At 34.1% G+C, this 25150-nt stretch overlaps 1 protein-coding gene across 8 annotated transcripts in view; it reads left to right on the top strand.

Annotated features, from left to right (window-relative positions):
* Positions 1 to 25150, top strand: part of USP15 (ubiquitin specific peptidase 15) — a 145250-nt gene that overhangs the window by 116138 nt on the left and 3962 nt on the right. For 5 of the 8 annotated variants that reach the window (XM_050748403.1, XM_050748404.1, XM_050748405.1 and 2 more), the window contains 12 exons: positions 6241 to 6414; positions 8381 to 8539; positions 8620 to 8844; positions 13953 to 14036; positions 14127 to 14221; positions 14320 to 14511; positions 15379 to 15494; positions 15672 to 15944; positions 16332 to 16402; positions 16786 to 16901; positions 17556 to 17705; positions 20814 to 20917. In XM_050748403.1, coding sequence (XP_050604360.1) covers positions 6241 to 6414; positions 8381 to 8539; positions 8620 to 8844; positions 13953 to 14036; positions 14127 to 14221; positions 14320 to 14511; positions 15379 to 15494; positions 15672 to 15944; positions 16332 to 16402; positions 16786 to 16901; positions 17556 to 17705; positions 20814 to 20917 — 1759 coding nt within the window. Of the gene's footprint in view, positions 1 to 1075; positions 5969 to 6240; positions 6415 to 8380; positions 8540 to 8619; positions 8845 to 13952; positions 14037 to 14126; positions 14222 to 14319; positions 14512 to 15378; positions 15495 to 15671; positions 15945 to 16331; positions 16403 to 16769; positions 16902 to 17555; positions 17706 to 20813; positions 20918 to 25150 lie in introns of those variants that run through there. The other 3 variants (XM_050748409.1, XM_050748406.1, XR_007717693.1) reach the window with 3 other exon arrangements.

Genomic DNA, 25150 nt, shown 5'->3' on the forward strand with positions numbered 1-25150 from the left:
CTTGATAGTTGTTGGGGAAGTCATAAGGGTTATTTTCCTTCATTAGGAAAACCTTTTTAGGCATTATTTGGACTTTTATTTTTGAACATGGAGAACTTTGGGCTGCATGCGAATTATAGCAGGTTGCAATTCAGATCTCATTTTAGTCAAGTTTTTTCTCACTGCTCTAAGTGTCTCTAAAGACTACTTCTAATCTTTCTATCGTACAAGTTTCCGTTCATTCCACATACCTTTTTGAGTGTGCCCGATACTGTGATAGACCCTGAGGTGCAAGGGTGGATAAGACATAGACTCTGCTCTCAAGTGCAGTGTAATTGAGTTCGAGGTATCAAGTTAGCCCAGAGAAAGGAATATTCGTTCTTGATACACAGAGAAAGATATGACATTTAGAAGAGATGTTGAAGTAAGTGTTTTAAGAATAAATAGGAATTTCTTATAGGGGATGCATATTCTAAGAAAGGCAAGAGTGCATGCAGTCTCAATACATTAAACTAAGGAATATGTTTTAAGATGCCTAATTCAAATTCGAGTACTCTTATTACTTGCAGTTTCCCATAGAAAATGTATATGAAGGCACAAGTAGAGAACCACAAAGCCAGTTCGAAACCACAAAACCACTTAGCAGTCACTTCTCACTAAATAATTGTCTTGCACATAAAATAGCCATTCTTACCATTCCTCATGGATCAGCTTTTCATCATAGCTCATGTTCTGAAATCTCCAACAGTCATTATATCATAGTTAGTGAATTCCAAAAATCTACCATATATTAAACATGAAATTTAGTTTTTTAATCATTACTCATGGATCAACTTTTCATAATAGCTCATGTCCTAAACTTTCCAACCAGTCATTATTATCATGGTTAGTGAGCTCCAAACTTTCGTATTTGTGAAATATGAAATTTAGTTTTTTAATCCTTAAATTTTCAAATGCTGTTGTCAGTTTTGTGTACTAATAACTTACATAGGAGCATTTGAAAATATTTAAATATAAAAATATTTAACCCTAGTTATTAAGTACATTGACTTGTTAATATAAATTTTTTTCTTTTTCTCTTTTTCATTAAAAATTGGAACTATTAGTACCAAGTGTTTTTCTTTAGTCTGGGTATTGCTTTATTTTTAACATGTTTCAGTTCTACCCAATTTGAAGACCAACTGCAGGTACCATTGTGATATAAACAAAAATGTGGCTTAAAAAATATGTCTTATGATCAGTCACATAGCCTCATATTTGGACCTTATTATATTAGTGACACATTTTGAGATCTAGTTCTCCTGAAACACCGAAGTTTTGGCATTTGTCAATGTCAGGCAATTGAACTCCAATAAATTAACAGGGGCATAGCTCCAAATGGCATGAAACTGGTAGACATGTCACAAAACTTACAAGTAGCCACAAAAATAACATACTAACTAATACTGTTTATATAATCTCTTTTGTGTTTCATAATACATTCATATATATTCTCAGTTTTTATTAAGAACAACCATGGCTGTTGCAGGAAGTTTTGTCCTGTTTAATAGTCCAGGAAGCATTGAGAGTAGAGATATTCGCATAGGCACAACACATATCTGATTTTTAGTCCATATTATAATATATCACTCAGTAAAGTGTCTTACAGGATAAAAGGGAAGTTTTCTTGCTACCTACATATGGAAGACTTAAAACATGTATCTTTAAGAAAAGAATTGTTTTGGGATAGTCTCATCTGATAGGAAAATGGTTTTTTTATAGTAGAAGAATCTTCGCGATAGATACTTCAGAACTGATTATTTTCATTACTGACCTAATAAAATTATATATTTTTAATTTTATGTATTTTTTTAAAATTTGTATGGGTACATAGTAGCTGCATACATTTAGAGGGTACATGAGATATTTTGATACAGGAATTCAGTGTATAATAATTACATCAGGGTAAATGAGGTATCCATCACCTCAAGCATTTATCCTTCCTTCATGTTTCAAACAATCCAATTATGCTCTTTTAGTTATTTTTAAATGTACAATAAATTATTGTTGACTGAAAATTATCTCTGTTCATTAAAACGTAGTATTTAATTGCAGACAGTCCAAGTAACTAGTGTTCTTATAATTGTCCAAAATGTTCGTGTTCTAAGATAGCCTCATGTGAAAATGTTAAATAATGAATTGCATAAAGTAATTACTAATCAAACTACATTATGACCAACATTAAGAAACTGGCTTCAGCCAGGTGCGATGGCTCACGCCTGTAATCTCAGCACTTTGAGAGGCCAAGGTGGGTGGATCACTTGAGGTCAGGAGTTCAAGACCAGCGTGGCCAACATGGTGAAACCCCATCTCCACTAAAAATACAAAAATTAGCCAGGCATGGTGGCACAGGCCTGTAATCCCAGCTACTTGGGAGGCTGAGGCAGGAGAATTGCTTGAACCTGGGAGGTTGCAGTGAGCTGAGATCACGCCATTGCACTCTCTCTGCTCTCTAGCCTGGACAACAGAGTGAGACTTCATCTCAAAAAAAAAAAAAGGAACTGCTTCTTTTTTCTACCAGAATGATGACATTGAATACTGATACAACATCACATGGGACATGGCAATATTTTTAATTGTTTGATTTTTTTTTCCATTTATGCCTTGAAATTTACCAAAAATTATGAGAACTTTTAATATTTTAACTGGTCTGTATACTATTTTAAGAACATATTGACTCATGGTCTGGTGCAGTGGCTCACAACTGTAATCCCAGAACTTTGGGAAGCCAAGACGGGCAGATCACCTTTTGTCAGGAGTTCGAGACCAACCTGGCCAACATGGCAAAACCCCGTCTCTACAAAAAATACAAAAATTAGCCAGGTGCGGTTGTGGGCGCCTGTAATCCCAGCTACTGGGGAGGCTCAGGCTGGAGAATTGCTTGAGCTCGGGAGGTGGAGGTTACAGTGAGCCAAGACTGTGACACTGCACTCCAGCCTGGGTGACAGAGTGAGACTCCGTCTCAAAACAAAAAATAAAGTGAACCTATTGATTCCTAATGATATTTTCAAGATGAGGGTGAAAAGGATGGTATTTTTATGAGGGAGAAACATCAGACATCATCTTAGTTTTTAAACTAATATGATTTGGGTATTAGTAGAACAGTTATATTGACTATTGAATTTATGTATTTATATGTGTTTATACAAATTGTTAGGAAGTGTCGCTTGTTAGAATATATGTTCAACAAATAGAATGTTTATTTGGGCCCATTTAGGACTAAATAGCTTACATTTAAATATTGGTTATGATATCCTCACAGATAACACAGGCAAATTATCATTAAAATGATTTGTATTTTGTTGTTATTTGTTAACATTGAATTATAATCAGTTTGAAACCAGCATGTATCACTGTGAAAATAAATGCTGGTCTCTGTTTCAAGGAGTTTTTAAAAATCAAAGCAGAGGATCATTTACAAAGCAGGTAGTGGATTGAATGAAAAATCAGACAAAGGGGCAGAAAGATTTGTAATAGGTACTGCCCTTCTTACGGTTTAGCATTTAGGTAGAAGTGCTTGAAGATATTTTTGAGATTATTCTTTACAAATATATTTTTCCTCCATTTAATAGTATTTCATTCAACAAAAATTTATTGACCTCTCTATGCCAAACATTGAAGGAAAAGAGTAAAAATCAAGAGGATAAATGCATTAGTAAGTACAGGCAAAGATATTTTTAGTAAGCATACATTTATTGTGAACATGCTCAGTGACAGGTGACATAGTGCTCAGTGCTGGCAATATAAATAAGAATACCCTGGTACCTCCTTTCATGGAGGTCTCAGTTCATTTGGCAAAACAAACTAAAAATTAAAGTTACAGTATATTATCAGATAAGTGCTATAATAAAAGTAAGTAGTAAGCATTAAGGAAACATACAGGAGAAAACACTATAAGGAAATCTAAGGGAGGCTTCCCAGATAGGATACTAGAATCTTGATGGATTTATAGAAGTTAGTAAGGCCAAAAAAAAGTACATTTCCAAGTAGATGGAGTAATGTTGCAAACTTTCAGAGTGAGAGAACATGTGGAGGAATGACTAATTAAATAAAGCTGGAAGAGTTGAAAAGAAAAGAGTATTGACAAAGGATGAGGCTACATAGATGAGCAAAAGACAGACCCTTCTAAGAATCTGGGCTTCCAGTCTGTAAGCAGGGAGAGCCATAAAAGGATTTACAGCAAGGAAGCAACATGATGAGATGTACATTTTAGGGAGATCACTCTGGATACTATTGGAAAGCTAAAAAATGTTCAGTTATACCTGTAAGCTCTTTCCAGGATAAGAGTATGTGTGAATAATTCAGTAATAACAAAGTTTAAGAATTACTCAGGTTTGCGCAACTTGGTTCTTTTGAGATATTTGTAAATTAGGTTCTTTATATAATTGCATTAACAGACAATAATGGAATGTTATATTCTTAGCATAACCCTGAGCTGATCAAATATAAGAAGTGGAAAACTATTGATAATTGTTGGAAATTCCTGTCTGACCTATCTTTTGTCTGACTATTTAATGTTGATCATATTTTGTACTAAATCAGATGATACTAAGTGATGGCATTTACCATTCTAAATTGCCTGGACCTCCCTCTAGTGCTGGGTTTATAATTAAAAGGACATATACTACAAAAGAAGAAAAGAAACTGAAACTCAAAAGGAGTATAAGATTATGAGATAGGTTGAGATCTAAGAGGTAGAAAGTTAGGGAAGCATCCTTTCTCTTAATTGCCTCCTACACTGTAGCATACCTCTGTTTCTCTTGCTCACATATATTAAAAAGTTCTACTGCTGAAAATATGTATATGACTCTAAAGGCCTATATAGCTCACTCCAAACGTTTTAGCTGTTTTTATTATTTTAATTGCCTAAGAATAATATAATCGTAAATTCCATGATATAACCAGTTCTCCCTTTTGCCGTGAGGTAGGGGCCAGGCTAGCAATTTATAATAAACATTATTATTTTTATTATATAGAAAGTTTCTAAATAGATATTATTGGCTACTTCAGTAAACATGTTGATTTATAATTGAAACCACGAAATTGAGTACCACAATTATTTTTAAAAACTAAGTAAACATTGACTGCATATTTTGAAATTTTAGCTAAACAATGCATAGTATATAGTCGTAGTTTATGGCATATAAGTTATCTGTATGAATTCAACAGACTGAACTTTTCATACCTACCAAACCTATCTAACTTAATACAGATGACTATAAGCAAGCTTCAAAAAACTTTGATTTCCATTAATGTGAACCCAGGCTCTCATAAAAGTGAGTTTCTACTATTTTCCATGCAAGCAGCTAGCTTCCTTGCAGCACCTTGCCACTTAATTCCAACACAAATATCTTCCTACAGCAAAAAAAAATTTACTTATGTGACCATATGTCTGTGTTAGTCATTGCATATTATAGACATCTAGTTGATAATACTGGGTTTGTATTGAGGTCAAATCATATGGATCGTCACCTTAAAATTATTCCAACTTGAGATAAAATGTGGAAAAATTGTACTTCTGCCATCTGTTTTATATTAAATATGAAATTATTTAATTCAGAATTGGAAAGAGACAATTAACTTGTTTATAGTTTTTATTTTGCCATAAAGGAAAATTGCATTGTTTATGACATTAAAGAAGAGCTGGAAGTGAGAACACACTTACCAGAGTTCACATACTGAAGTTTATTTTCTCAGGCTCAAGTAATCTGTACTGTCTCTTCTAAAAATGGTTGACCAAAAGGAAGGTTTAAAGGCTGCTCTTTCATGAGAAATAATTGACAATGGAAGCAGTAAATACCTCTATTAAGTTAATTTCTTGCTTGCACTCTATCTCAGTTTTTACCTACTCAGGCTAATTTGCAGGTGCCTGGGATGAGTAGACAATCCATAATTTCTACCAATCAAGTAAAAGAAGGAAAGAAAACTGAGCTTCTCTCCCAGTTACCAGGTAGTTTGCTGTGGTTAAAATTAATGCAGACTTTACAGCAGCAGATACTAGCATTTTTATTTATTATAAGTAATTATTTTGAAATTTGGGAAATGAATAGTTGAGTACATCATTTGAGTGTTTATTTGACCAGTTATTAGTGCAAGGAACCATCATTTAAATGTTCTCTATGTATTATAGCAAATCAATTTGTTTCTCTCTTCATTTTAATGTGTTTTAAGAAAAATGAAGTATGGTTACTTTTACTTGAAAATATGTTTTATTTTTTGCAGTGTTTGAGCAACACACCTCCACTTACTGAGTATTTCCTCAATGATAAGTATCAAGAAGAACTGAATTTTGACAATCCCTTAGGAATGAGAGGTGAAATAGCTAAATCTTATGCCGAACTGATCAAGCAAATGTGGTCTGGAAAGTTTAGCTACGTCACCCCAAGAGCCTTTAAGGTAAGTGTGATAAATGCATTTTAGCAAGGGCACCTACAAGGGTACAAAGGTTGGTTCTTGGGGTAGGGGGAGTGAAAAATAGTAGCTATTACAATGGTTTGTGGCCCTCCAAAGGAATACAGTACATAAATAGATATACAATATATCTGTGGTATAAAATTTAGGTGGGAGGGATATGGAAGAGTTTTATCCGTTTTGTTTTTGTTTTTGTTTTACGTCTAAATCTGGGATGGGGAGAATAATGAAAAAAAGTTGAAAAACACTGGTGTGGTACAAGAATGACTATGGAGACAGTAATGAGCGTTTGTATAGTTGTTTTGGAATATAGTACATCTCTGGAAAACCTACGTGAATATTCTATACAAATGTGAAAGACTAAATTTGGGCGTTACTGAACTCTTAAGAACCCATTTTACTTTGAGAGTCATGAATTTGAAAAATTATCAAAATGAAAATTGTCTGCAAACCAAGCACTAAAAATTAAGTGTACTTTCAATATGGTTCTTAAACTTTTAAGGTTATTCACATGTGTGAATTGTTACTTATCAAGGTATTTATTGTTCAAATAAGAACTGAGCTGAAATTAAGCTTTATGGCTGAAATTTAGCTTTATGTTGTTAAAAAAATTCCTACTTAACTATATAGGTGAAACTTTGAGAAATTTTAAACTTGTAAAGAGAATAAGCAATTTTAAGTTGTTATTTATACAAGTAATTTAAATGGCATTGATATAGGACATCTACTAGACAACATTTTTTATTAGCTATATACTAGTTCTTAGAAAATAAAAAACAACCAGCAAATCAAAATACCTCTGTATTTGTCTTCCTTAACATTCTAAACTTTGGACATACTAGTCCAGACAAACCATCTCTCAGCTCTTTCCCATCTTTCTAATTGGTTTTGTTTTGGTAGATTTTCTGTCTTGAAATTATGTGTAAATAGGTTCTTGATTTATGTGAGTTTTTTCTGTCACATGATGATTCGTACTATTAGATTTATTTTCAGTCTCATCCAAAAAAAAATAGTGATGCAAAGATTTGGAAAATTGAATATGAACATTAATGTTTCTGTTATCTCTATAAGACTCATCCTCCTTTTGCACATAAAAACTAAGTGAGAGCCTAGAGTAGTTATCTTAAAAATGCTTTCAGATACGTGATTATCTTTATGTGGTAATACAGCAAGGATGAGAACCTGCCTCTTACTGTCTACCTACCAGACATTTATAGGAGGAGGCAATAGGAATACCTAAAGCTAAGAATTAAGAACATCTGGAAAATCCTTTGACAAATAGTGAAACAACAATTAATGACAATGAAATCTATGACCAAAGATCAATACATTTTTATATATAAGGATTACATGTGTTGATCTATTTTATCCCAGATAAGCTTTGTTGAGTGCTTACTAGGAATGCAAAACAAAATATAATTCATATATATTCCTGTTGTTCATGTATACAATTTTTATTATTCACAGGAGTGAGTCCTTAACACTGAACTCACAGCAAACAGCACTATAACTCATGTCTTAATGAAGCATATCTAACACATACTTTTTCTCCATAAAGCACATCACAGCTTTCTTGCATTTAGGAACACTAGCCTGGCATGTTAGTACTTCGTTTAGTGGCCATTTTAAATACTGAAATTAACAACAAAAAGAACAAAAATGTGAAAAAACATAACACTAAATAAACTACAAAGGACACTTGTTTATAGATTCAGAACTGAAACAACAAGCCAAAGCATCACCTTGTTCAACCCCAGCTGGTAACACGCATGCCAGGTGACTCAAATTTTTTGCCAAATGACCATGAATTGATTTTGGGGTTACAAATAAATTTTAGCAAGCAGGCAGATTCACAAATGTGGAATCCATGAATAATGAGAATCTATTGTACATATTTTTAAAAATCAATCCTGTTCCTAGAACTGATTTTATGGTTCTGCATTTCTTACAGACACAGGTAGGACGTTTTGCACCTCAGTTCTCTGGATATCAGCAGCAAGACTGTCAAGAACTATTAGCTTTCCTATTAGATGGATTACATGAGGATTTGAATAGAATTAGGAAAAAACCATATATACAATTAAAAGATGCAGATGGAAGGCCAGATAAGGTAAATTTCATGATCTTATTTTCACCATTGTTATAATTTTGTGATAACCTCTTTCTAATTTGTGTCTGTTATCCTTGTAGGTAGTTGCCGAAGAAGCCTGGGAAAACCATTTAAAACGAAATGATTCTATCATAGTAGATATATTTCATGGCCTTTTCAAATCAACTTTAGTTTGTCCTGAGTGTGCTAAGATTTCAGTAACATTTGATCCTTTTTGTTACTTGACACTTCCATTGCCCATGAAAAAAGAACGCACTTTGGAAGTTTACTTAGTTAGAATGGATCCGCTTACCAAACCTATGCAGGTAAATCATGGGGGTTTTTTTGTTTGTTTTTTTGGTTTTTTTGCATTTGTTATTTTTAGTGTTGCGTCCTTATTATAAAAATTAACTGTTGAATTATCAAGCCCAATCAATAATGTTTATTTGTATAAGAGATTTTATAAGCTGAGTACTTTGGAAATTAGTGTGACTTTTTACAATCTTGAAAGAGCAACATGTGTCATATAAAAAATTCTCAAAAGGCTTTTTCTCATGAAAGAAAGATGAGAGGTTTGTTTTTATAATATTGGGTGAATATTACCTTATGAAGATTAACATTTTTTATATTTTTTAAACTTCAAGTTTCGTGTTAATTGTAATTTTTTTACTAGTGGCTATTGGAAGTAAAGCTAATACTGTACATTTTAATTCATAATGTGATAATAGTGTATTTAAATACTTGTAATTTTTAGGCATTTTAGGAACTTAAAGTAGAAGTTAGACTGAAAATATTTCGTTCAGTAATGTTCTCTAATTTTTAATACTTTGAAGTATCACATATTACTTATTCTGTGCAAAAGTCCTGTGTTAAGTCTTACTGTCAGATTGTCTGCCTGATTCCGTTACCTAGTTTTATAATTGCATTATTTATATTTTTTGGGTAAAGCACTGTCTTTTCTCCCTTAGTTATTATATAATCCTCTTCTGACACTTGACCCATCCCAGTGAAAGTAACTTCTTCTTTTTCTACCTCTCTTTCCCTGAATTCTAACACTTAACTAATTTTATTATAACTTTTGGCTTACTTTTATATTTTCTCCTTAGACTACAAGTTCTTTGAAGACAGGGACCTTGTAAACCTTTGTATTTCCAACTTTTGTGGCTTGTAGATATTAATGCACAAGAAGTATTCAAAAATTTTATTCATCAAGATACTTAACTATGCACCTACTAAGTATAAAGCTGTTTCACTAAACAAAACAGATACGATTCCTGCTTTAGAAGATTGTTTTCTGTAAATTTTTAGCCAAATAGCTCAGTTTGTTAGTTCGTAATAGTCATGATGTCTATATGAAAGCTATACTTTGAACAAAATTATGATCTTACCATTCAGGGATGTATTTGGGTTTACTGTCAACAAAGGCAGAGTGTATGTAGTGTTCATTAAAAACACAGTCCTTTTATTCAAAGTAATTAAAGTCTAGTAGATACTAGGTATGTATTCAGTTATGCAAATTTAAGCTATTTGTTTTTCTGCTGCTTTATGTTTTCTTTATGAACTCATTGAACACAATGCCCTCATCAGTATTTCACTGGGGAGTGCTAAGTACTATCCCTTATCTGTGACCAGAGCCAATAAAGACCTGCTTTTACTTTTGGCCTGGGGAATATGTGTTCACATTTTTAAAGTTATGTCCTTTAGGTATTTACTTATTCACTCTTTTTTAAGTACAAGATTGTTAACATTCTTTTCAATGGTGAGAAACTATAACAGTGCCAAACCACATCCTTACCTCTCTAGTTTGTAACTTTGCAAATATACACCAATGAGTGTAATGGAGCAAGAGAGCATAGAATAATGAGTATAAATTTACTGCAACAAAAAATAAATGTAGATATTTTATTCCTCTACAGCACATTTGTTAGAGATAATATTCTCCCATGCCAATAATATAAGTAATCTATATCATAATAGTGGCAAATTGCATTAATTTACACATTAGTCCATAAGGTATATGGTAAGTACTCTTCCATAAATTGGGCTCGAAATTATTTTTCCAGCAATGTGAATTTCATTGACTTACCACTTTTCTCATTTGGTGACCAATGATATAAATTTGTGGAAGTTAGAGCCATGGTTAGCACAGAGAAATTCGGTTGTTTTTGTGTTTTGTGTTTTTTTTTTTTCTTTTTTCCATTTAGAGGCAGTACCAACTCAAATACAAAATGATCACTTGCTTTAACCAGTTCGTGAGGAAAGTGAAATTAGCTGAGTTTGCCTATTTGTTGAGTTTTCCCATCACTGAAGTTGATTTAGGTCATGGAAGCTTATTAGGAAAAATATTGAATATGTATTATGTCTTGGGCTCTCATGCTGTGCAAGGTGCTAGAAATATAATGGTGTTTCTAGTCCTTGTTCTTCAAGAAGCTTGTCATACAGTGTGAAAATTGCTCTGACAGGGTGCTGCAAGAAAACACAGAAAGAGTAACCTACCCAAACTAGTTATGAGGCCTGTGATGAATTCTGAAGGACAATTAGGTTATAAGCAGGGGAAAACTAGAAATAAAAGCATTATAGGGCAAGATAGTGGCATGTAGAAAGAACTTATGGCAAAAGAGGACATGGCCCACTTCTGTAGTCTACAAGTATGGCAAGCAGGAGCTAGATCACAAAGAACTTTGATGCCAGTATAAGAAGTTTGAACTTCATCCTAAAAACTAGGGAAGCCATTAAAGACTATTAAGTATAGATATTATATGGCCAGAATTGTGTTTGAGAAAGATGATTCTGGCTAGCACAGAGATTGGTTAGAAAAGGCTTAGCACTAAGACCAGATAAGAAGCTTTTAGTGATCAGACGACAGACAAATGACAAACGCTTCAGCTCAGAAAATGAGTGTCAGGATGGCAGTTTGAAGAACCAGTTGAATGTGGGAAGTGAAAATGTATGAGTATATTCAAAGATGATGCCAAGTTTACTTGACGGGAAAAGAGGAGACAGCAGTGCTGTTTTAGTGGAATATATAGGAAGAACAAGTTGAAGAAGGAATCTATTTTCGTATTGAGCATGGTGGCCTAACATGACCCAATCCTGTGTTTAGCATTGGACATGCTGACTTATAGATGCATGAGAACACTTAGGTAGAGATATCCAGTAGGCATTGAATTTGTGTATCTAGACCAAAGGAGAGAGACTGCTTTAGATGTAAATTGGGCAATGAGCTCTATGAAAATGATAGTCAGTGTTTTAGAAGAATGAGATTACTTAAGGCTAAGGTGACCCTGTGATTTATCATCTAAACAAGAACTCTTTTGAAAATAGAAGGGACTGTCATTAATAATTATACTAGGATATCAGGCTAATCCAGGACTGGCCAAAGCAAATCAGGAGATACTGTCACCTCATCCAGGGAGAGCATATAAAATTGAGAAGAAGGCTAAAGACAAAACTCTAAAGAACACTATAGGAGAACTTCAAAAGTAGAATATGATCATAGCAATAGAAAAGAATTAAGAAATAGTCGTGTTATAAGGAAAGGGAATTTCTTAAGGAGAAAGTGGTCAGCAGTCATATTACAAAGAGGTCAATAAAATAAAGACTGATAAGTTGTAAACAGTATTGGCAGCCTTGGAAACAAGTTAAATAAAGAGGTGAAGACAAGCCAGCAAGAGGGTTGAGAAGTAAATGTGATAAGAAAATTATAATATAGATACCATTAATAAAGTTATTTATAAAATAGAGGAAAAGGGGAGATAATTAGAGGGAAAGCAATGAGGGACGCTTGTTTTTTGAGAGACTTTATATTCCATTGCTTATGCAAGAGTCAAGATAAAATGGAAGAAAGAATAATTGCTGGGTTTAGGTCCCAGAGAAAGCAGAAGAGCATGGGATTTAGAGCATAGATGCTAGGGTTAGCCTTGAATAAGAAAAGAGACACCTGTCTTCCCATGTGTTGCAAGAGACAAAAAAGTACCTATATGTATTCAAAGAAGTTAGTAGGAGAACAGGAAGTTGGAGATTTTCCCACCCAGTAGCTTCTGTTTTTGAGGTAAAATAGGTATTCTGCTGATATTAAGGGAGCAGTAGTGAAATAGGAAGCCTAAAGAATGGTGAAGTTTTTTTGTTTTTTTGTTTGTTTATTTGTTTTTGAGGCGGGGTCTTGCTCTGTCACCCAAGTTGGAGTGCAGTACGGTGTGATCTCAGCTCTCGCTCACTGCAACCTCTGCCTCCTGGGCTCAAGGGATTCTCCCACCTCAGACTCCCAAGTAGCTGGGACTACAGGTGTGTGCCTCCATGCCCAGCTAATTTTTTGTATTTTTGTAGCAACGGGGTTTTGCCATGTTGTCCAGGCTAGTCTCGAACTTCTTGGGCTTAAGCGATTCACCCGCCTTGACCTCCCAAAGTGTTGGGATTATAGGCGTGAGCCACTGCACCCAGTCCGATGAAGATTTTAAATAGTTATTGAGATAAATGAGAGAATAAGCAGATGTGTGATATGCAGAATTATTTCTGGGTACTGTCAAAGGGTCGGTTGAGATTGGGCACTGTGAATTTGTAGCACACCAACCTCTAAAATTGAGAAATTTTCTCCAGCACATATGAACAGCTCTGAGAAAGTTTAGCAAGAGTGGAATGAATAGAATTGAGTAACAAAGACATTAAAGGTTCGCGATAAAGCATGTAGGGCCTGGGTGGAAGGGCAAGAAGACAGTAGGGAGCTGGTAAACTGGGAGAAAACAGAGTTAAAAGGAATAGAAATCTCTGTGCAAGCCAAGAAGAGAGAAGAATGAATTTCCAGAAGTAAGAAGTAGCGGTTAGACAGTAGCCTGTTAGTTTAAGATAGTAAAAGTGGGGCTGGGTGCAGTGGCTGACTCCTGTAATCCCAGCATTTTGGGAGACTGAAGCAGAAGGATCACTTGAATCCAGGATTTTGAGACCATTCTGGGCAACATAATGAGACCTCGTCTCTAAAAAATAAAAATTAGCCACTCATGGTGGCACACGCCTGTAGTCCTAGCTACGCAGGAGGCTGAATTGGGAAGATGGCTTGAGCCTGGGAGGTTGAGGCTGCAGTGAGCCAAGATCATGCCCTGTACTCCAGCCTGGGCAACAGAGTGAGAGCCTGTCTCTAAAAAACAAACAAAAAAACATAGCAAAAGTGGGAGCAGTTTCAAGTGATGACAGGATCTAATAAGTTGACTAAGGTTGATTAATGCAAATGTCTTTGAATTGAGGAACCAAGGAATGATAAGACTAGGACAAATTATCCATGTGGACATTGTCACCCAGGACCCAGGATGGTGGCAAGATTAGAAACAAACACTGAGCCAAATGCCAAATGAATGTGAGGTAGCAACCATGAGGTCACTCTCATTTACTGAATTTTTTTTCCAAAGTAACAAATTTATTACAATTCTTTTTTGTTTTTTAGTACAAAGTGGTTGTCCCCAAAATTGGAAACATATTAGATCTTTGTACAGCATTGTCTGCTTTGTCAGGAATACCTGCAGATAAGGTAAGATGTTTCTGGGGTTGAAGTATATAAGTTGGTATTTAGTTTCTTAGTGTTGTAAAACCAGCTTAATAGAAATTTATTTCCTTTTAGATGATAGTTACTGATATATACAATCATAGATTTCACAGAATATTCGCTATGGATGAAAACCTTAGTAGTATTATGGAACGGGATGATATTTATGTGTAAGTATAAAACTCATTGTGCAAAATATTACTTGAAAAAAAAATCAAAAGAAGTAACATAAAATTTTGAGAGTTTATGGTCAGTTTTGTCCTTGTAGGTTTGAAATTAACATCAATAGGACAGAAGATACAGAGCATGTGATTATTCCTGTTTGCCTAAGAGAAAAATTCAGACACTCAAGTTATACCCACCATACTGGTTCTTCACTTTTTGGTCAGCCTTTTCTTATGGCTGTACCACGAAACAATACTGAAGACAAACTTTATAATCTCCTGCTCTTGAGAATGTGGTAAGTGCCAAACAATTCTACATTGACAAAATAAATATGGGAATAAAATATAAAATAGCTAATAAAAATAAACACACAAGGTACTATCAGAATATAATTATACAAGTCTGTATTGTCTCAGTTTTGTTTATAGTCAGATTATAGTCCTAATCCACTTTCTTATTCACGTAAAACACATTATGGAGGTAATTTCAAACCCAGGAAGCATGAAGTCTGTAGCAAGGCCAAAAGTTTACAGTTGGAAGGAAATAGGAATTTATGTTATAATAATTATGTGTTACATGTTTGTTCTGTGAAATCATAACAAATGTCAAATGCTATATGTTTGCACTGTGAAATGACAAATGTCAAATGCTTCATTTCTTTATATACATTACCACTTCATGATTAATAGTATTGTACGGCAGCCTATTTTTTGCCTTCCTAAATCCCCTTATTTGAATTATAAAGTTATCAAGAATGTCATTTGATCCCTTTTATCTTTGAAAGCTGATATATTTAGTATTCTTTCTTGCATATCTAATTATTATGGTTTCATAACCCATATGTAAAGATCACATTATACAAAAATAAGTGTTTTTAGCAACAATATATACCATCTAAATGAGGATAAGTTGAGAAATTATTTGCAACAAATATTTAACATTTAACCTAAAAGGTAACGTACTAATTATTTTTATAAAGAGGAGCAAAACAAATTATTAGTCAGCTATATGTATGGTACTGTAAGTTTGATTTTAACCTTGAATCTACTAAGTGACCACTGTTACTACATTAAAAAGTTTTGTTTTACTGATAGAATGAAAACATTTTTAAAGTTTTTATCTTTGTAGTACTGAACTTGTTTGATTTCTGATTTTACTTAAGCCGATATGTCAAAATATCTACTGAAACTGAAGAAACTGAAGGATCCCTACACTGCTGTAAGGACCAAAATATTAATGGGAATGGCCCAAATGGCATACATGAAGAAGGCTCACCAAGTAAGACTTTTCTGTTAAATTATAAAAATGTTTCACTTAAATAATTGCTTCAGAGAGAAAGTTAAGAAAATGGGAATTAAAGAGCTAAAAAATACCTGCAAACCTACGACTAATAATATTAATAATTTAAAAATATAACATTGAGTTTATTTAAAGTTCTCTAATATCTAAAATTAGGTGAAATGGAAACAGATGAGCCAGATGATGAATCCAGCCAGGATCAAGAACTTCCCTCAGAGAATGAAAACAGTCAGTCTGAAGATTCAGTTGGAGGAGATAATGATTCTGAAAATGGATTATGTACTGAGGACACTTGCAAAGGTCAACTCACGGGACACAAAAAACGATTGTTTACATTCCAGTTCAACAACTTAGGCAATACTGATATCAACTACATCAAAGATGATACCAGACATATAAGATTTGATGATAGGCAGCTTAGGCTAGATGGTAAGTATTTGTGAAAAATGGCTTGAACATTAAACAAGCAGAGCATGTTTTTTTGTTTTTTAGGTGAAAACCATGAAATTCAGCCCTGTCAAGAAATACACTATTTACTTTTCTATCTCAAATTTTATATGAAAGGACTTAATATCTAAGTAGACCAAAATGTGTGTCTGTGTTTCATAAATGGAGATTGAATTCATGCTTAAGTTTTCTATCTTTTTTTAAACTTTTAAATTATTTCAATGGCTTGGAAACTGCTATTTGCCCTAATCACCTGTACAAGTAGAAAAGATTGCTATTTATTTATTCTAGTGTATATCCTAACATTAAAATATACTTTAATACTAAGACATATTAAATTTTAAAGAAAAAATATGTTTTCCACCTTAGAAAGATCTTTTCTTGCTTTGGATTGGGATCCTGATTTGAAAAAACGATATTTTGATGAAAATGCTGCTGAGGTAAGTCATCACTCACTTATTTACCTTTCCTTGATTTACTTTATGTGATTACCAGAGATAATCATACTGTTGTGTTACATTCTTTGCTTCCACCAAATGTTCATTTTGCCAGTAAAAAATTGGTCATGAACTAGAAAAGAAAGTCTTTGCAAAAATACCTTTTTTTCCCCAAAGGTTCAGAGTTCATTTTGAACATGTTTTGCTCATCCATATAGGAGTGTACAGGAATTATTTAGAAGTATGATATAAATCTCAACTGAAATAAGCTTTATGATTCTTGTGAGAAAGTTTAGGAGTTTTCATTATTATTCATAGTAAGATGGTACCACTAAAATGAGTTTTGTTTCATTTGTTCTCTTAACTCAAGAAATACTTCTCTTTAGGACTTTGAAAAACATGAAAGTGTGGAGTATAAACCTCCTAAAAAACCCTTTGTGAAATTAAAAGATTGCATTGAACTTTTTACAACAAAAGAAAAGCTAGGTGCTGAAGATCCCTGGTAAGAGACAAAATTAAATAATTGTTTTTGTTTTCTTTAAGGGTTTATTCTGAGATACGTGCCACATTAACTTGAAAAAGTAATTACTAAATTCTCTTTGATGTTTTAAATAGTAAAGGATTCTTTATATAAGTGGTAGCCTTTTAAGAGGGATAGGAATGTCTTAAAAAATACTGTTACAGTGTTGCCTTAATTTTATTACTGTGTTTTTCCTAATAGCCATTATACTATTAATAATTCATTTTAGTTACTTGTTTTCCAAGAAATTTTAGCTACGTAATCATTTTGAGAGAAGCTTTTTAGGAAAAGTGTAGTGATATATTTTGTGATGTTATTCCATTAGAGCCCAGTTTTGAGATTTTCTAATACCTATCTTCCAGCACAGATGTCTTTTTTGCATACTAAAAGAGAAATAATCTAGCCCTCATTATGTCTTTAAATATTTGTTTGTATATTAATTTATAATGGTTTAACCTTTTTGGAAAATGTGTTGAAAATAAAAATAACAAGAGTTGCTTTCAACCTGGTACATATTAGGCATACGATAATTGCCCACTGAATAAATGTAGAACTTTCTGAACATTTTTTGTTATTTTCATTAATGGGGGTTGTTTGTACCTCTATCAAGCTTTAAATACTTCTCTTTATTCTTAGGTATTGTCCGAATTGTAAAGAACATCAGCAAGCCACAAAGAAATTGGATTTATGGTCCTTGCCTCCAGTACTTGTAGTACATCTCAAGCGATTTTCTTACAGTCGATACATGAGAGACAAGTTGGATACCTTAGTTGATTTCCCTATCAAGTAAGCTTTAATTGTATTTTATAAGTATTGAGCAACTCTTCTTTCAAATTTACTTGATGCTTTTTGTTATTATCCTTTAGTAAATATCAGGTGCCATTGGACCCAATTTCAGCTTTCAAGTTTGCTTTTGAGTAGTTCTAACAATTTATAAGGATCAGTGTTTCAAAATTTTTATTTTTTCTTAGAGATTTTCCAAAGACCAAAGAGGAAATATACTTTTAAAAACTAAAAACAATAAAACTCCTTTTGTGTTATATTACCTATGGGTTAATTGGTCTCATTTATAAATCTAAGATACTTTATGGTACTTAGTAATTTTGTTTATCTAGGAATTATTTCATCATTACTCATCACTTACTTCTAAATATGTTGGGTTTTCTTGGTGGTTTTTTTTTCTTTGTTTGTTTGTTTTTTGAGACAGAGTCTCACTCTGTTGCCCAGGCTGGAGTGCAATGGCACAATCTCAGCTCACTGCAACCTCCACCTCCTGGATTCAAGTGATTCTCCTGCCTCAGCCTCCCAAGTAGCTGGGATTACAGCCACCTGCCACCATGCCCAGCTAATTTTTGTATTTTTAGTACAGACAAGGTTTCACCATATTGACCAGGCTGGTCTCAAACTCCTGACCTCAAGTGATCCGCCCGCCTTGACCTCCCAAAGTGCTGGGATTACAGGCATGAGCCACCACGCCCAGCCCTAAATATGCTGTTTTCAAAAAGACTAAAATAAAACAGAATAATGGAATTGCTTAGAAGGATAACACCGTAGTGAAATAAATCATCCCTATTACATCATCCTTCAGTTTTCCTATTGCCATTATTTGACATCATATTTGTAAAAAGATACATCTATGGCCATACCACCTTGAACGCACCCTGATCTTGTCTGTAAAGAAGTACAAAGAAGTCTGTATACATCTTCATGCTTTATCTCTCTTTTTTTCTTCCCCTGCTTTTACTGAACAGTTGAGAATTCAGAATGACAAAAAGGAAACATTGTATTCCCAATCACTTAGTCATTCAATAGGAAGGACTGCATCACACAATATTTTGTACAAGAACTTAGTACTATCCCATTTTGCAAAAAAAACTTTCAGTGGTATTATTTCATATTCTGTGATATTTGTGCACCAAAATGTACTTGATACAGTTAGTAAGTGGACAATTGCTAAAGGCAGGTGTATCTACAAAGGTAACTAGAAGGAAATAGATTACATAAAATATTCATTGGATTACTCAATATAATTGGTGGTTATAAATTTAAAATTATTTGTAATTATTGAGTGAAAAAAAGATCATTTTCTCTTTAACAAAATAGTGAGCTATAAGTTTTCAAGAATATAGCATTTGGCAATGTAAGTATAAGAAAAAGAATCAGGGCTGGGCACAGTGGCTCACGCCTGTAATCCCAGCACTATGGGAGACCGAGGTGGACAGATCATGAGGTCAGGAGATCAAAACCATCCTAGCCAACATGGTGAAACCCCATCCCTACCAAAATACAAAAAAATTAGCCAGGCGTGGTGGCACGTGCCTGTAGTCCCAGCTACTTGGGAGGCTGAGGAAGGAAAATCGCTTGAACCCGGGAGGTGGAGATTGCAGTGAGCTGAGATCGCGCCACTGCACTCCAGCCTACCTAGTGACAGAGCGAGACTCCGTCTCAAAAAAAAAAAATAAAGAATCAGAAGTAATGACAAACTAGAATCTATTAGAGATGTATTTAAAATTTAGAATCATTATTGTTTTTTAATGATGCAGATACAAGAAGAACAACCAGAAATAATAATAAGCTATTTACAAGATAGTCATTTTCCAGGTTCTTGAATGATAGATTATGATTAGTCAGTCACATTCAAGGGATGTTGCCCATTTCAGGTATATAGGTCATCAAAGACAGCAAATGTAGAATAAAATTAGGGTTTGATATATTAATATTTTTTAAAACTTCTAAGAAAGTTGTTTTCACTATTCCTATATTTTTCTTCACATAAGTCACTTCTTTTTTTTTTTAATCTCCGACCCTGCCCATAAAGTACTTTCTAAAATTGACTTTAAAATGAAGATCTACTGGACCCAGATGGTCAATAGCGATGACTGTTCTTCCTGGTATACTGAGAGTTAAATGTGTTAGCATAAAAACGTTAATCTAAATGACAACATTCAACATTTTTATTTTTTTAATTTTTTAATTTTTATGGGTACATAGTAGGTGTATATATTTGTGGGGTACATGAGATGTTTTGATGGAATGTGAAATAGTCACATTATGGAGAATGGGGTATCCATCCTCTCAAACATTTATCCTTTGTGTTACAATCCAATCACACGCTTAGTTATTTTAAAATGTATAATTAAGTTAATACTATAGTCACCCTGTTGTGTGATCAAATAGTATGTTTTATTCATTCGTTTTTTTTTAATTCATTAACCATCCCCACCCCACCTCTCCCCTGCCTTCCCACCACCCCCCTGCCTTCCCACCACCCTTGCCATCCTCTAGTAACCATCCTTCTACTCTCACTGTCCATTAGTTCAATTCTTTCGATTTTGAGATCCCACAAATGAGAACATGGGCTGTTGTCTTTCTGTGCCTGGCTTATTTCATTTAACGTAATCTCCAGTTCCATCCATGTTGTTGGAAATGGCAGGATCTCATTCTTTTTTATAGCTGAATAGTACTTCATTGTGTATATGTACCAGATTTTCTTTAGCCATTTATCTGTTGATAGACACTTAGTTCCATCAACATTGCAACACATAGTTTCATCAAATCAACAAGATTTGATTGTTTCTAAATCTTAGCTGTTGCAAACATTGCTGCAACAAACCTGAGAGTGTAGATATCTCTTCAATATCCTCAATGAAGCATTTTAAAATTTTCAACCCATAAACAAATATTTGCCAAAACATTAATATCTCAGAGGTACATGTATGATTTGTTTTGTAAGTTATTTGACTCATAATTTCTTTAGTGAGAGAGGGATATATATATATATATATATATATATATATATATATATATATATGTCAAACAACAATGGCAGAAGGGAATAGAATTGATTGCATTTAGGGACAACATAAAAATTAACTTGGTTTCTTTTTTAAACAGTGACTTGGATATGTCGGAATTCTTAATTAATCCAAATGCAGGTCCTTGCCGCTATAATTTGATTGCTGTTTCCAACCACTATGGAGGGATGGGAGGAGGACACTGTAAGTTGACAGTTTGCCTTTTTACCCAATCGTGGTGTTTGAAGAACTCCAGACTTTTTTCTTTAAGATATTTATTGCTTCTTAAGGATAAAATATCAGATGTGTCTTGCATATAGTAGTTCAGTATTGATTAATGAATGAGTCAGCTTTTGAACATTTTTTTTTCCACATAGGGTATAGAGAATTGAGTTCATCATACTCCTCAGTTCAAGGCCCAGAAGGGAATGTTGTCCCATTTAGAGTGCATTTCCCTCCACATTCTCCTTCCCCTTTGCTTTCTAACATGTTTGATGCAGATACTCTTATAAATCATTAATATTTATTCATTTAATTGGTACTGTGCTATAGATCTCACTAGATCTCAACACTTATTAAGACTTATCTGTGTTACTTTGTGTCCATTTAGTCAGTTGTTTCTCACTGCTTATAATTTACATCTACCATATTTTCTCTCTCCACTTACCTCATGATGGACATCTAAATTGCCTTTCACTTTCTACCACTGTAAGATTGATAAACCATTGTTTATGGTATCCTATGTAAGAATTTATTTAGGCTGCATACCCAAAAGTGAAATTGCTGAGTTTAAGTGAGTAAATGTTACCAGATTGCCCCCCAGAATGGCTCTAACACTCGACACTCTGCAAGCAGTTGATTTTTCTGTTGAATGATATTTACATTCCTTGGATATATCTTACTTATCATTATATATTTTTTGATACACAGTTGGATTTAGTCAAACTTATTTAGGGTTGTTACAATTTCATTCATAAGTGAAATGGTTTTGTAAGTGTTTTATATTTTCATTATCTTAGTTTGGAATAAAAGAGTCATAAAACAAGCTGAGATGCTTTATCCTTTTTCTGGTTTTTGGAACATCTAGTACAATATAGGAATTAACTGTTCATCAAAGTCTAGTAGAATTAACCCGTAAAGCCATTTAGGCTTTACAGACATATTGTTTTTATTTATGTCATGCCTATTGGTCTATTCAGTTTTCTTTTTCCTTTTGTGTATATTTTGATGTTCTCTCTGTTTCTAAAAATGTATCCCTTTCATTGAGGTTTTTCATTTTATTTAAGAATTGCTGTTTGTAATGCTTATATCACACTGTTTTTATCCTATTTTCATTCTTTTTCTCTCTCTTTTTTTTTTTTAAATCAATTCTTCTTGGCCAGGCACAGTGGCTCATGCCTGTGATCCCAGCACTTTGGGAAGTGGAGGTGGGTGAATCACGAGGTCAGGAGATCAAGAGCATCCTGGCCAGCGTGGTGAAACCCCGTCTCTACTGAAAATACAAAAATTAGCTGGGTGTGGTGGTGCGTGCCTGTAATCCCAGCTACTCGGGAGGCTGAGGTAGGAGAATCGCTTGAACCGGGGAGCCGGAGGTTGCAGTAAGCCGAGATCACACCATTGCACTCTGACCTGGCAACAGAGCAAGACTGTCTCAAAAAAGAAAAAAAAGTATCGGTCTTCTGAGATTTCTATCTTATTAGTCTTTTCAAAGAATTAGCTTTTCATCTTATTAAATTTTTATTTTTGTTGTTGTATGTGTTTATACTTTTTATAATTATTATATTTTATTTTATCTATACATTTTTTTTTAGACCAGGTCTCTCTCTGTCACCAGGCTGGAGTACAGTTGCACGATCTTGGCTCACTGCAACCTCTACCTCCTGGATTCAAGTGATCCTACCACCTTTGCCTCCCAAGTAGCTGGGACTACAGGCACATGCCACCACACCCAGCTAATTTTTTTGTATTTTTAGTAGCAGTGGGGTTTCACCATGGTGCCCAGGCTGGTCTTGAACTCCTGGGCTCAAGAGATCCTCCTACCTCAGCCTTCTGAGTGGCTGGGACTACAGGTGCACACCACCACACCTGGCTTGTATGTATTTATTCTATCTAATTGATTTCTTCCCTTCCTTTCATTGTATGGTTCCTCTTGTTACTTTGGGTTTCTATGTTACTCTTCTTGCAACTTCTTGAATTGAATGCTTAGCTTTTTGCTTTTCATTGTTTCTCCTCTATTGAAGGCTAATTAAAAGGCTATAAATTTCTGCTAAGTACTGCTTTAGCTGTGCTTCAGATTTTCATTCCTTTATGATTTCCTAATTAGCACAATGTCATTTAATCATATGCTTAGTTTTCAAATATAGAGTTTGTCACTTCATTCTTTTATTACATAGCAGTTGAGAGCATCGTCTACATTAATCTTTAGGAGTCTGAAAGTTCCAACATGTCTTAGTACATGGTCTGTTCCTTAACTGTTTGTATGCTTGAAAAAATATATACATTCCCCATTTAAATATAGAGTTCTTTATATCTGTGATATTTTAAGCTTATCACTGTATTCAAACCATTACTATCCCTGGTTATTTTTTATGTTCATTTTATTCCTGAGAGGAATTTGTCAGGACTCCTACTAAAGTGTTGATTGACCTGCTTCTCCCAACAGTTTTATTAGTTGTTAATATTTTGCATAGTTATACTTATGTTCATAATGGGTAGCTCTTCTTTCTATGTTGTTCCTTTTAACACCGGGATTTGACATTCTTTGCCCCTTTTTTCTTTTTCTCAGGTATTACAAGTGTTACTCTAGCTTTCTTCTTGATATCATTTAATTTACAAACTCTGTGCCTTTGTGTTGAGTGTGTCTCTTACAGATCACACAGACCTAAGTGCAGCATCTGCTCTGCGCTGGTCTTGGGTTGAGATCAACGAACTCACAGCACACAAAAGGCTGCACCCAGCACCAGGTTTACTTAGATTTAAGAAAGGATACAGGTCAAGAAACAATACAGCATGCACAGCAACAGCTTAGCAGAGGTCCTTTGTAGCTGGAAGGAGAGAAAACAGAGAAAAGTGTGCTCAAAGTGTTCAGCCCACTGCTGTTTCATTCCACTCCTCACCAAGGCTGATTTTTAACCAGCTGCATGGGGTACAGTCATATTAGTTGTCAAATATTTTGTTAGCCCAACAGGACTTTCAAACAGCAATAAGACTCTGATTCAGTTAGCCTAAGTATTGCTGATTTCTGTGACAAAAATTGAAGCATGAAATTTAAAAGCTTTCTTCTAGATTGTTTTCTCATTTCTGTCTCCATCCATTCTGTCGCATTCTGCAGCCATCTTGAATGCACACAGAAATATTATTGAGTTCATATATTGAGAACAGGGTTCTCAATTTTTTGTTGTTGTTGTTAGTTCCTTTGACTCTAACTTTCCTCTGCTTCTACGGTTTCTCTCCATGGTTGACTTTTGAAGAGAGGGAACCAACACCAGGTAGAATATGAAACATTTCTTCCACCTGCTAGGTACTCAGTAAAATCGTTAACCAAACAACTTAGAATTTAAACCGTTATTTTATTGTGATTGATTGGTTAGTTGGCTGGTTGGTTGATCGGCTTGTCTTTTGAATTATCTTCTGGCCACCAGTGGAGGTTCACCAAAGATAATGCTTACCTTACTTTCAAAGTATTGTCATTCCCTCTGAACATCATCTAAACAGGTAACTTCATAGAAAGAGAATATTGCCCTTTGATTTCAGCCATATTAAGGATAATACCTCAATTTTGTATTTACATACAAATGAGAAGAATAATAATATTTACTTTAGGATGGGAAGAATTATTTAGAAGCCATACCCTACAAAGTGTCACTTTTTAGAAGCAATGACCACATATAATTATTTTGGAAACATTGTGCAACTTTATTTCTTCAGTTATTGAGTAGTTTATACAAGGCATGGGATGGGAGAAGGGGCATTTTTTTAACTTAAAGCAGATCTTTAAAAATTATGTGGATTAATGAATCACTTTTTGCCTTTTTCTTGCTGTGTAGAGTCAATCCTTTGTATCAGTGGTTACCACAGATGTTCAAGTTCCTTATATAAAATATTGTAGTATTTGCCTATAACCTACCCACATCCTCTCATATACTTGTATGTATAGATTATTTGTAATACCTAATACAATGCCTGCACATCACTTCATTCACATGAATGTAGCATAGTACTCAGCACATGGTAAATTCAAGTTTTACTCTTCAGGACTTTGTGGAATTTTTTTTTCTCAAATATTTTTGATCTGTGGTTGGTTGGGTTCAGGGATGCAGAACCCATGTATGCACAGGACCGACTATACTTTTGTTAAAGACTAAAAGAGATTCTGGTGTTTAAAAAAAAAAAAAAAACACTATAGCATAATGAGTAGAGGTATCAGAAAATAAATTG

The sequence above is a fragment of the Macaca thibetana genome, chromosome 11 (assembly GCF_024542745.1).
Source record: "Macaca thibetana thibetana isolate TM-01 chromosome 11, ASM2454274v1, whole genome shotgun sequence".
NCBI classification, from domain to species: domain Eukaryota; kingdom Metazoa; phylum Chordata; class Mammalia; order Primates; family Cercopithecidae; genus Macaca; species Macaca thibetana.